At 39.3% G+C, this 13,617-nt stretch overlaps 2 protein-coding genes across 5 annotated transcripts in view; both read left to right on the top strand.

Moving 5' to 3' along the window:
• The window catches only part of RPL26L1 (ribosomal protein L26 like 1), a 65,912-nt gene that overhangs the window by 37,859 nt on the left and 14,436 nt on the right, over positions 1-13,617 (top strand). For all 4 annotated transcript variants that reach the window (XM_045501260.1, XM_045501251.1, XM_045501281.1 and 1 more), the window contains one exon: positions 542-589. The gene's annotated coding sequence lies outside the window, so the exon portion shown is untranslated. The remainder of the gene's footprint in view (positions 1-541; positions 590-13,617) is intronic.
• The window catches only part of ATP6V0E1 (ATPase H+ transporting V0 subunit e1), a 34,345-nt gene that overhangs the window by 6,292 nt on the left and 14,436 nt on the right, over positions 1-13,617 (top strand). Inside the window, exon 2 of the mRNA XM_045501293.1 lies at positions 542-589. Within this exon, the coding sequence (XP_045357249.1) occupies positions 542-589 (48 nt within the window). The remainder of the gene's footprint in view (positions 1-541; positions 590-13,617) is intronic.

Raw genomic sequence — 13,617 nt, 5'->3', positions numbered from 1 at the left:
GTCTGACTCTTGATTTCTGCCCAGGGCATGATCTCATGGTTGGTGAGATCAAGGCCCACATTGGGCTCTGCGCTGGCAGCACACAGCCTGCTTGGGATTCTCTGTCTCTGTCTGTCTCCTACTCTCTCTTCCCTACTCACCGAGTTCTCTCTCTCTGTCACAATAAATAGTAAATGAATATGTTTTTTAAAAAACCTGTAAAGTAAAATACAAGTATAGGGTCATTTCATTGAAAACTACCAAAAATGAAGTTTCTTGGATGTCAAAACTAATTGTCACTGCAGCCTTTTGTGTTCAGTTTAGATGGGTTTGGGATTAGCCATCTAAACTCTGGCCTCGATACATATCCCTTTAAATAAAAATGTTAATTACTTAAACCTCTACCGAGTACAGTCTATTGATGTTTGAACAGATTTAGATCACTTTTCTTGGTGCACAGTCCTTGCCAGTTTGATAACTTGGGATGGAGGCTTAAACCGTCCTGCAGTGTCTGCTTAGTTTGCTGGTTATCTAATGATGTTTTGTTTTGTTTTGTTTTTAGAGTTATCATCACCATGCTGGTAACCTGTTCAGTTTGCTGCTATCTCTTGTAAGTACGTTTCTCTTGTGAGTAGCTTTTTTCCCAAGATAACAGGAAGTTATTCTTGGTATTTATAACGTGTGTGATTGAAAAATAAATTCGTGGGGGCACCTGGGTGGCTCAGTCAGTTAAGCGTCCGACTGTCATGATCTCACAGTTCGCGGGTTCCAGCCCCTCGTTGTCTCTGTCCTGACAGCAGGCTCAGAGTCTGGAGCCTGCTTCGGATTCTGTATCTTCCTCCTTCTCTGCGCCTCCCCTGCTCACACTCTGTCTCTCTCTCTCTCCTTCAAAAATAAATAAACATTAAAAAAAAAGAGAGAAAAAGAAATTTGTGGAACATGATTGTTGTGAAACTTTTACAGTTTTGTGTCATTGGAGCTGTTCCCTTATGTAACATCTAGAAATAGTATCCTAAGATGGAAAAGAACACACTTTGCTGCTGCTCAGTACATTTACATAAAAACTGTACAGATGCTTTGTTCTTCTGGCAATGCAAGTGTAACTTATTTGGCACAAGTTGAAATCTTATAATTAGCCAGAAATTGCCCTTGTACTACTTTATACTTTACTGTTGTGAGGAGTTTAGGCGTACTCGTTTTGTTTAAATATCTCACTCTGAAGCCAGCAGCCATTCTTTATTATGACTTGTTTATTTGATGAACAGGAGTTGAGCTAGAATTGCAATCAAGATAATTTTTTTAACATACTGTATCAAAGTATGGTAATAACACCTAGTCGAAGAGGTAACATAGTTTGTATAAATTGTTGTTTGAAAGCTATTTTAAGATATGTAAGTTAATTCCTCAACATATATTTTTGGAATACCAACGAGGATTCTTTTTTTTTTTTTTTTTTTTTTAATGTTTATTTTTTGAGAGACATAGAGAGACAGAGCACAAGTTGGGGAGGGGCAGAGAGAGGAGACACAGAATCCGAAGCAGGCTGCAGGCTCCAAGCTGTCAGCACAGAGCCCGATGTGGGGCTCGAACTCCCAAACCATGAGATGGTGACCTGAGCCAACATTGGACGCTTAACCGACTGAGCCACCCAGGCGCCCCGCTAACGAGGATTCTTAATCCTCATGAGTGTCAGCAATGGCAGACCTGTAATTGAACTATTGTAAAGAAGTTTCCGATGCTTGTCTACATTCTCCCCTTCCCTGAAGTACGGAATGAGTCAAGCCCCAGAAAAAACTGAGTATTAATCAGTTTGTGGAAAGAATGACCATTTCAAATGTATTCAAAGGCTGTATGGTTTCTTTTTTTTTTTTTCATTGAGAGCTATCTCACATACCATAAAATTCATCCTCTTACTGACTTCTTTTTAGAGTTTAGAACCAAAGGTTATCTTTTCTTAAAGAGATCTCTGTAGCTTCCCGAGACTTCTTTATATGGGAAGTGTCAGTGTTGGTGGAACTGTTTAGTGCCCACAAGAGGGAGGAAACAGCAGTTCTGATCATGTGATGAAAAGCCATGGTTCTTTGTGACTCTGAGTCTGTGCATTTATTTCCTAGGGCTTTTGCACTAAGGTTTTTCAAAGAGGTTTGTGGGGATGACCCAGTTCTAGTTGTTGGCATAGATCAAAATTTGCTCCTGACAACAAGTCTTTACCATGAATTTTAGCTATGTGGCCATTCAGTCACTTGTTGGAGTGCAATGTGAAGCAGTTAAAGCTCATTTGCTAAATGATGATGGTATTGTTTGACTGCCTCAACCTTAGGGCGTAGTCGATGAGGCTTTCAACAGTTGGCTTGTTTAGTCTGTATTTTTCTAGTTAAAAAGGTAAATGGCTTTGGGGTGCCTGGGTAGCTCAGTTGGTTGAACATTAGACTCTTGATTTTGGTTCAGGTCGTGATCTCAGTTGGTTGAACATTCAACTCTTGATTTTGGCTCAGGTCATGATCTCACCATCATGAGCTTGAGCCCCACATCCCCGGGCTGTACATCATGAGCTGTACTGAGTGTGGGACCTGCTTAAGATCCTCTCTCCCTCTGCCTCTCTCCCCTGCTCGTGCTCTCTCTCTCTAAAATAAAATTAAAAAAGAAAAAAAATCAAAAGGTAAAAGGCTTTTTTACGTGCTATAGCTCAGTTTCCAGAATGAAAGAATGGAGAATTCTTACACCAGCTGTTTTTAGCTTTAAAGAGTGAAGAAGTACATACGTCATCAGAATTTCTCATTTTTGTAAGGGTGATTGAGTTTCAGTCTATACCACTGAATCTCCTATCGCAATCTCAACAAGGGAGCTGTTTTTCAGTCCAGGAGCCAAGGAGTGGTCAAAAGGCCTTTGTTTTTTCTTCCTTTGAAGATCTCTGCTACTTGAGCCGCAAGTTTGGTAGTAGGGTTTTAAAAATGAGAAAATTACTGCACAGAAGAAAGACTGGGGATTAAGAAGATGGGGCAGAAATGTTTTATAACTTTCTGGTCCTCCGTCGTGTGTGAAACTTGCTTAATTTTCATATAATGTTTTCTTTTTTTTAATGCTTATTTTTAAGAGAGCGAGCGAGCATGCGTGGGGGAGGGGCAGAGAGAGGTGAGGGGCAGGGGATCTGAAGTGGGCTCTGTGCTGATAGAGAGCCCAGTGCCAGGCTCGAACTCTGAGCCCAAGGTGAGCGCTTAACTGACTGGGCCACCCAGGTGCCTCTCATAATATTTTCTTTAAAACAAACAAGAAGCCTTTCCAATCATTTCCATGCCTCTTATTTTCATTTTCAAGTGTAAAATGAATAACTGGACTTGGTTGGAAATTATACATCTTTGGAGTCTTAGTGACTCAGATGAGAAGTGTCTGTGAGCCTTTACCTCTTGCTGTCCAGATTTTTTCCTTTGTCCCAAACATATGGGTGACTTCTCTGTTGACAGTGGATTAGTTCTGTCATCAGTGTATTAAACATAGCACACAGTGTTCTAACATTAAATGTTAGAAATGTCCAGAAAGGAGGCCATTGTATGGCGAAATGAGCTGTCTAGCGTAGACTTTATGAAATTGGTTTTTTTCTTTTGTTTCTTTGAAACCCGATCATATATCCTACTTAGCAAAATAGCTGCCTGGAACATGGGTGAATAACTTGAATTCAAATCCCAAATACTTTATTCCACAAAGGGACAGGATTCTGTAATAAATTTGAAATTTAAAGACAACTTCACTGTATATGTTTTTGAAACTACCTCTTGAAATAAGAGACACCCAAACTGGATTTCCTAAGCAAAGTCACATTTTTGAAATACGTTCATGGACTTCTACATTGCCTTCGGTTTATGGCACTTTTTTTCTCTTTCCAGTTTGTTTATGGTTTAAGGTTAGATTCATGGGGCGTGACTTGTTTGAGCTCTGAAAAATCAGGATCTCTGCCAGTACAACCAGTTTGTGTTAACAGTTGACCAGAGGAATGTCTGAATGTTATACATCTGGTTCCCTCTTTGAGGCACAAGGTCACTTTTGTTCCTTAAGCATACAATCCTGTTAGTTACTGTTCCATACTTTCTCTTGGTCTTAGGTTAGTTTTTAATGTTGAATTATGCATGTAGCTTCCCTAAAATCACAAAACTTAACATCTTCAGGGTAAATTAGAAATTCAGTACTGTATTATGAAGATACAATTGCTTCTTGGAAAACATGCTATATCTTTAGCACTTGACTAATTGTACATCTCACCCGCAGAGTGATACACAAAAAGAAATAGTGACCAAAAGGCAGGAGTCCTTGTTTTTTTTAGGATGAATAGTGTGTGGCCTGTTTATGTGGTAGAATGGTTATGTGAGTTTTATTTTATTTTTATTATTTTCAATATTTGTTTATTTTTTGAGAGAGAGAGAAACAGAGTGTGAGGAGGGAGGGGCTGAGAGAGAGAGGGAGACAGAATCGGAAGCAGGCTGCAGGCTCTGAGCTGTTGGGACACACTGCCTGATGCGGGGCTCGAACTCACAAGCCATGAGATCGTGACCTGAGCTGAAGTAGGATGCTTAACTGACTGAGCCACCCAGGCGCCCCCTCAGCATGTTTATTTAGAGCCTACTGTGTGCCAAGCACTGGATGTATAGCAGTGAAGAAACAAGACAGACATATCCCTCTGCCCTCTTTAATGAGGGGAGACAGTAAACAAATAAAGAGCCAGAGAGACCCCAGTCACTTACCAAAGTAGTTCCTTCATCTGCTTATTCCCACAAGCCCCTATTCTGCGACTTCAGACGAGTCCCCCTCACTCACTCCCCCAGCCGCCTAATACTGCCCATTGCACAAGGACCTACACAGCCTACAGGAGCTTTGCCCAGCCTGTCCAGGGATGTGCAGATCCACAGCTGAGCATAGCCTTGCTTTGGTCCTGGCTCTGGAGCCAGTTTGAGTACAAGATGTGATCCACCTCCCAAAGTGTTCCACTTTGGTTTCCAACCAAGTAGCCACAAGCTGGTCAGTTTCTGGGATGTGCTATATATGTGTGTGTGTATATATGTATATATATGTGTGTGTATATATATATATATGTACATATATATATAGTCTTGAACTTTATGTACATATATACTTTATATACATGTATATACTTTATATACATGTATATACTTTATATATATACTGTATGTGTATATACTTTATATATACTGTATATATACTTTATATATGCTTTATATATATGCTGTATATATACTTTATATATATTATATATCTATACCTTATATATAATATATATATATAATGTATATATACATGGTCTTGAACTTTTACAACGTACTGTATGCTCTTTACAAAAATTAAGGGCATAGAACAATGCATCTTCATTTGTCTACCCACCTGTCACTCACCTTCAAAAATTATCCACTCACAGCCAATCTTGTTTCATCCCCACACACTTCCCCTCTCCACCCCAGATTATTTTGAAGCAAATTCCAGACATATCTGTATTTCAAATTTTTTTTTTTTTCAACGTTTATTTATTTTTGGGACAGAGAGAAACAGAGCATGAACGGGGGAGGGGCAGAGAGAGAGGGAGACACAGAATCGGAAACAGGCTCCAGGCTCTGAGCCATCAGCCCAGAGCCTGACGCAGGGCTCAAACTCACGGACCGCGAGATCGTGACCTGGCTGAAGTCAGACGCTTAACCGACTGCGCCACCCAGGTGCCCGCAGACATATCTGTATTTCAATATATATGTCTAAAGGATAATCATTCTTTTTTCATGTAATAACTACAATACTATTATTATCACACAGAAAAGGTTAATTCCTTTATATCATCACATATATTTAAATTTTCCTAGTTGTCTCATTAGTTATTTTACATTTTGTTTGAATGAAGATGCTTGTAAAGACCACACATTGCAACTGGTAGATGTGCCTGTCAAGTCTGTGTCAGTTTCTTCTCCATTTCTCTTTCTTTTTTCTTGCACGTTTTAATAGGAAAAAACTGGGTTGTTTGTCCCATAGTTCTCCAGAGAATGGTCCTTGTTAATTGCATACCTGTAGTATTGTTTAACATATTCTTCTTTCTTCTGTATTTCCTATAAGTTGGTGGTCGTATCTAGGGGCTAGATCACATTCAGGTTCAATTTTTGATAAGTCTATTGCGTAAATGGTGTTGATGCTTTCATCAGGGGGTATATAACGTCTCAGTTTTCTTTGTGTTGTTGGAATCATTGGCAATATTCTGTTTCTGTAATCTATTTATTCATTAGCTAGAATACATCCATAAATATTTACTTACTCAACTGTTTCATTATCCAGATAGCTAAAAACTGTTCATAAAGGAAAGCTAGGTTATATGTCTGGTTTTCTCTTTACTTACCCATTTGCAAAATAATGAATTGTGTTCCCTAGCATCTTCTGAGGATGAACAATAAGTTTTGTTTTGTGTTGGTATCATTATGATCTGATACATTTAAACATATTTGATGTATTTCAATCCAGTATAATTAATCTTTGTTGATGTTCAAATTGTACCATTTTTGGCCAGAGGAAGCACGTGTTTTATTTGGCCTTCTGTTAGCTGGCTGTTAGTCTCTGTCTTCACCTCTAGCTTTTGAAGCTCCTTCAGGAGCTTTTTTTATAGGTGGACTGTCTGTCTCTGTCATCTCCAAAGATGAGATCAGATGAAACAGGTCCTAGGAGGGTGTGTGATTTGGGAAGGTTGTATTTGACTTTATAGATACATAGAGTTTTTAAAAAATTGCAAGTATTTATTTATTTTTGAAAGAAAGAGAGAGAAAATATGAGCAGGGGAGGGGCAGACAGAGAGGGAGACACAGAATCTGAAGCAGGCTCCAGGCTGCGAGCTGTCAGCACAGAGCCTGACTTAGGGCGCGAACTCCCAAATCCCAAGCTCATGACCTGAGCTGAAGTGGAATGCTTAACCGACTGAGCCATCCAGGCGCCCTTAGATGCAGATTTTTTTTTAATTTTTAAAAAAAATTTTTTAATGTTTTATTTATTTTTAACAGACACAGAGAGACAGAGCATGAGTGGGGGAGGGGCAAAGAGCGAAGGAGACACGGAATCTGATGCAGGCTTCAGGCTCTGAGCTGTTAGCACAGAGCCTGACATGGGGCTCGAATCCACAAACTGTGAGATCGTGACCTGAGCCGAAGTTGGACGCTTAACTGATTGAGCCACCCAGGTGCCCCGGGCTTTTTATTTTTTATTTATTTATTTTTATTGCCGGTTTGTTTTCATAGTACAGGTACTCCGTTGTTGCTGCATCCATCATTGGTTGGAAAGATTTTCCTTTCTCCTTTAAACTGCTTTGGCATCTTTGTTCAAAATGATTTGACCATATATGTGTGAGCCTACTTCCAGATGATCTGTTGGTTGATCTCTTTGTCTAGCCATATCACAATACCACATTCTCTTGAATATTTAGTTTTACATTAAAATCAAAAAGTTGAAGTCCTTAATGTTTTTTCTTTAAGATTATTTGGCTATTCTAAAATAGCCATATAGATTTTAGAATAGTCTAGTCAGTTTCTACCAAAAAAAGCCTGTTGATTTTAGTTGGTGTTGTGTTTAATCTATAGATCAATTTGGAGAGAACTGACATTTTAATAGTACCAAGTCTTCTAATCTTTAACATGGTGTATTTTTCCATGTACTTAGGTTTTCTTTTATTTATTTCCTTACTTCTCCTGAGTTTGGGTTGAATTTGCTCTTTTTTTAACTTCTTTTTGTTTTTATTTTTTAATTTACATCAAGTTAGTTAGCATATAGTGCAACAATGATTTCAGGGGTATTTCCAGTGGTTCATCCCAACAAGTGTCTTCCTTAATGCCCCTTCCTCATTTAGTCCGTCTCTCCACCTGCAATCCTCAGTTCTCTGTATTTAAGAGTCTCTTATGTTTTGTCCCCCTCCCTGTTTTTATATTATTTTTGCTTCTCTTCCTTTATGTTCATCTGTTTGGTATCTTAAATTCCACATATGAGTGAAGTCATGATATTTGTCTTTCTCTGACTGACTGATTTCGCTCAGCATAATGCTGTCTAGTTCCATCCATGTTGTTGCAAATGGCAAGGTTTCATTTTTTTTTTTTTTTTTTGGTTGCCCAGTAATACTGCATTGTATGTATCTACCACATCTTCTTTATCCATCCATCTGTCGATGGACATTTGGGCTCTTCCCATACTTTGGCTATTGTTGATAGTGCTAAGTGGAAACTTAAATGATTTTAAACCTTTGTTCTTTTTAAAATGTGTGCAGTTAATTCAGTAGAATTCCCTCTAAGCATTACTTTAGCCACAGCCTACAAATTTTGGTGACACTGTATTTTTCATTAATTTTTAAATATTTGGCACTTTCTTTCTTTCTTTTTTTTTTAATATGAAATTTATTGTCAGATTGGTTTCCATACAACACCCAGTGCTCATCCCAACTATTTGGCACTTTTCTAGATATCTTATCAGAAGATATACTCGGGGGGGCGCCTGGGTGTCTCAGTGGGTTGAGTGCCTGACTTCAGCTCAGGTCATGATCTCTCTGTTCATGGGTTTGAGCCCCACATCTGGCTCTGTGCTGACAGCTCAGAGCCTGGAGCCTGCTTCAGACTCTGTCTGCCTCTCTCTCTGCCCCTCCCCCACTCATTCATTTTCTCTCTCTCTCTCTCTCTCAAAAATAAATAAACATTAAAAAAAAGAAGAAGATATGCTTTGTAAGATTCCAAATCTTTTGCAATTGGGGTTTGTTTTATGACCCAGCATAAGAGTTTATCATTATAATCATATCATGTGCACTTCAGAAGTGTATATTTTGAAGTTAAGTGTGGTGTGTTTTATAAACATCAGGTCCAGGTAGTTCAAATCTTCTATAGCTTTATTGAGTTTTTTTGTCACTATTATTAATTCCTGAAAGAGGGTGTTAAAGTCATCAGCTATGGTAGATTTTTCTATTTCTCTTTTTAATTCTTTCTACTTTTGTCTTACATGTTTTGAAGCTCAGTTATTAGGAGCATACACATTTATGATGATGTCTTCTCAGTAAATTGACATATTATCATTATAAGGTATCCCTTTTTATCCTTGGTGATACTCCTTGACTTGATTTTTACTTTATCTGATACTGATAATCGTACCACCTTTCTTGTGCATTATATCTGTCTTTATATTCAGAAAGTGCCTTTTTGCAGGCGGCATATAGCTCAGTCTTATTTTTTATCCATTCTGACTGCCTTTGCCTTTTAGAGTTCCTTATTTTTGTAGATTTGAGTTTCTTTTTAAAAAAAGTTTATTTTGAGAGAGGAGGCATGAGTGGGGGAGGGGCAGAGAGAGAGAGAATCCCAAGCAGGCTCTTCTCTGTCAGTGCAGAACCTGATGCGGGGCTCAAACTCATGAACTGCAAGATCATGACCCAAGGCAAAGTCAGACACTCAGTTGACTGACTGAGCCACCCAGGCGCCCCTGTAGATTTGAGTTTCTATCTGATATCCCTTTAGTCTGAAGAATTTCCTGTAGTATTTGTTGCAGGACAGGTATGCTGATACATGTTTACTAATCTTTCATTTACCTGGAAATGTCTTTATTTCATGTTCATTTTTTGAAGGATAGTTTTTCTAGATATAGAGTTCTGAATTGACAGGATTTTTCTTTTCTTTTAGCTGACTTTAAAGATGCTTTTCTATTGTCTTCTGACCTCCATTATTTCTGCTGAGAACTCAGCTATAATTTGAATAATTATTTCTCTTTATACGTTCTTTTTCCTTTGGATGTTATCAAGATTTTCTCTTTATCTTTGGTTTTCAGCAGGTTGAATATGATGTGTGTAGGTGTAGTTTTCTTTGAATTTATTCTGATTGAAGTTTGCTAAGCTATATGAATCTGTAAGTTAAGTTAATGTTTTCCATCAAATTGAGAAAATTTCTGCCTGTATTTCTTCTATTTTTTTCTACTGTGTTCTTTTTCTTCTGACACTCCAGTTGTACCTATGTTTGTTTGATTTTTTTTTTTTTATTTTCTGACATTCCCAATCTGTTCATTCTTTATAGCCAAATTTTCTTTTAAGTCCTTAAACACATTTATGATAACTGCTGTAAAGTCATTGTCTTTTAACTACAACATCTGTATCATTTTGGAATCAGCTTCTGTTGATCCCTTTGTTCTTGACTGCTGATTAGATTTCTTATGTTTTTGCATGACTGTTTTTTACTAAATACGGGATATTGTAGATGACAGAGACTCTGGATTCTACTTTGTTTCTCTGAGAGAGGTTAAATTTTGTTGTAAAAAACAGTGAAATTATTAATTGATCACTTTAAACTTGTAGACGGTTGGTTTTATACTTTGTTGGGGCAGATCTATGTCAGTTTTGCCTTTAGATTAGAATGAATTCTCCATTAAAGTGTGGCCTTTCTGGTTCTGGAATTTCAGTGGAAAATCTGAGTGTTCTAACTTCAGATTCTGAACCCTCTCTCTCCTATGGTAGGCAGCAGCTGAAATTTCCCCAACATCCTTTCAGACTTCCAGGTGTTTTCCACAGCCCTTTTCCCGGAGCATACACGGTTCAGGGATCTGCTAAGGGGTTAAGGGAAATTTATACACAGACTTCGGGGCTCCCCTTTTTGGCACCCCCTTTTTGAGATTTCCTTCTTTAATTTCCAGCTGCCCTGGCTGCTCTGAACTTCATCTTTCGATACCCCAAGCCAGTAAGACTGCAGCCTTTTTCTTGAGCTTCAGTTATTTGTCTTGCTCCACACATGGACTAGACAATGTTCTCAGGAGAAATGCTGTATAAAGGTACTAGTGTGGCCTCCTTTCAAGGATTGAATCCCCTCCAGGTTCTGCCTGTGTTTGGACATTCTCTAGTATCATCAAATAGTTATTTTTCATATTTTATTCAGGGTTTATAATCACTTTCTATAGGAGGAGTGTGATACAAGTTACTCTGCTGTACCAGACCAGAATTGCACCAACTGACTTTTTTATTTTCAGGTATTCTATTTTTCATTTCTGTAGGTGTTTGTTTTGCTGCTTTTACAAGTTTTGCTTTTCCTTCCTCCCTTCCTCATTTCTCCCTGCACATATTCAAACTTCTGTCTCGAAACATAGTAGACAGTTTATTTATAGTCCACATCTGATCATTCCCGTATATGATGTCCTTGCGGATCTGTGTCAACTCTCTGCTGTGACTTTGGTCCCTCTCACTCATAGTGCCATATGCATTTAATTATATTTGACTGCCATCTATTCATTTCCCGTATGACGTCTTTGAGGCACTTGCTATGAGAGTGGGCTTCTGCAGAAAGGATTTATATCGCTTCTGCCAAGTGCCAGAGGCCATCACCACTGTGGGATCAAATTAAGTAAAATTCTTGTTTTGTGGGGTTTTTTTTTAAACAATATAATACGAATTTGAGTTACACACCTTCATTAAGGCTCATTTGCAGTGGCAGTTTTTCTCCTTCCTTCTTGATGGTTATATTTGAGACAGTTGATTTTCCTGTCATTCTTCAGGGGTTCTGTCTGATATATCCTTACCTTGAGATAGAGCCCTTGAGCATGTATTAGATTCTCTACCTTAAGTGGGCTTGGTCTTTGTCTACTGTTTCCCATGCCCTGGGAGGTGTGAAAATAAAAGTTCAAGTTCATCTGGTTTAGTCTTTTGCCCTCAAGGTGTGGAAAGCAACCTGTAATCACTTCATTTTCCCCTCTGGGTACTTGCCTTCGCTTAGTTTTTTTGGCCTGAGATCTGCTTACATGTCTATCATGATACGTTAGAAATAGTTGGATATAGGGGCACCTGGGTGGCCCAGTATGTTAAGCGTCTGACTTCAGCTTGGGTAATGATCTCGCGGTTCGTGGGTTCAAGCCCTGCGTTGGGCTTGGTGCTGCCAGTGCAGAGCCTGGAGCCTTCTTTGGATTCTGTGTCTCATTGTCTCTCTGCTCCTCCTCCGCTTGTGCTCTTGTCTCTTTCTGTCTCTCAAAAATAAATAAATGTTAAAAAACACACACACACACACACACACAAAAATAGTTGGATATCTTGACTGTTTATAGTGGGAGGAAAATCTAGGCACCCGGTCCACCTTATTATCATCTGCTATATGAAAAAAGCATATTTTTCTTACTCTGACTATATAATCTTTTCCTTTATAATTTGGGAGATAAAGAGATTATTACAGACTTTGAACTGGAAGTCCAGGTATAGAAAGTATGGAGAAAAGAAATGATACTTCAGGTGTAGAGTTGGCAAAAATAGGGCATATTCCCATGGTAGTGAAAGGACCCTAGTAGAGATACCATTGGGATAAGGTTAATGGAAATAAGTTTGTGCCTTCTCATCTGGAGCTTGGGGCCCTTTTGCAAGCTCCTATGGCTGTGGCAGAATTCAGTTCCTTTGAATTGGTTGTCAGATTGAGGTCCCTTTTCCTTGCTGACTATTAGTTGGTGACTGCTCTTGGCCCCTAGAGGCCACATTCTTTGTCAAGTAGCCCTTTGCGTCTTCAAAGCCAGCACGAGAGGATCTCCTTTGTGTCAAATCCTTCTCATCCTGTAATGATCTGGGTCCAGTGAGGAGATAGAAGCCACACAGTAGGTTAAACAGGGGAAGTTTAACATAATTACTGTTAATTACAACAAAAGAGTAAGTATAAGATATAAATAAGGAAACTCTGTATGGTACCTTAGGGCTGAGGAAGAGTACCCAAGGAAGGACAGACTTGGAAGGGAATCAGACCTCATTGAAAAAGTATGGCTCAGCCCACCTGACAGCAGAGAAGTTCATTGGTTTGGCCAGGCTGGAGTTGGTGAGCAAGCAGTAGGCCACCCACCCTCTGGAGTACAGGCCGGAGAGTGGGCAGTTCATGGTCTGGGTGGGATTCCCTGCAACCGTGTGAGCAGGAGACCTTCAAAGCATGTAGGCCATGCAAGGGCTCTGGTTTCCTTGTCAGGGGGACAGCAGACAGGTTATTTCCAGGCTGATGCTATCAGATCAAAGAGCGACTGTGTTCCAGGCCTGAATCAGTACAGGCTCCACAGAATATTCTCATACCCACTCCAACTTCCAGCCCACACCTGCAACGTCCCTCTAGCCCCCTCTCCTGAGAAAGCTTAACATCTTGTTCACTGTAAAGGAGAGAGAGGAGTTCAGTTGCTTATTATAGAGCACATATTAAAGGGTGTGTTCAGAGATGATCGGCAATAAATTCATAAGTGATGCACACACTTCAAATGTCTTTCATCAGGGAGAGTCCCATCCGTTTTAAAACTCGCCTGATTAGGTCAGGTCCACTCAGGATAATTTCTCTTAAAGCCAGCAGTACCATTTAACACAGTCTAATCTTGGGAGCGGCTGTCCCATCATACCTACCATCCTGGGTTTAGACAAGGCGTGTACACTAGGGGACGGGAATCTTGGGGGAATATCTTAGAATTCTGCCCACCACAGAGGGCTGGGGGCAGAGAGGAGGTGGAGGCGACAATGACTCACTGTTACATGAGAAACTCCTTCATAAAGTAACTGGCTTTTATTCATTCTGTGGCTGTCTCACAGAGAAAACGAAGGAATAACTAGTATTTATTGAACGTCTAGGTGTCAGCTACTACACAGAGCACTTTCATACATTAACA

The sequence above is a fragment of the Leopardus geoffroyi genome, chromosome A1 (genome assembly GCF_018350155.1).
Source record: "Leopardus geoffroyi isolate Oge1 chromosome A1, O.geoffroyi_Oge1_pat1.0, whole genome shotgun sequence".
NCBI classification, from domain to species: domain Eukaryota; kingdom Metazoa; phylum Chordata; class Mammalia; order Carnivora; family Felidae; genus Leopardus; species Leopardus geoffroyi.
This window is presented reverse-complemented; position numbering and strand designations above follow the sequence as displayed.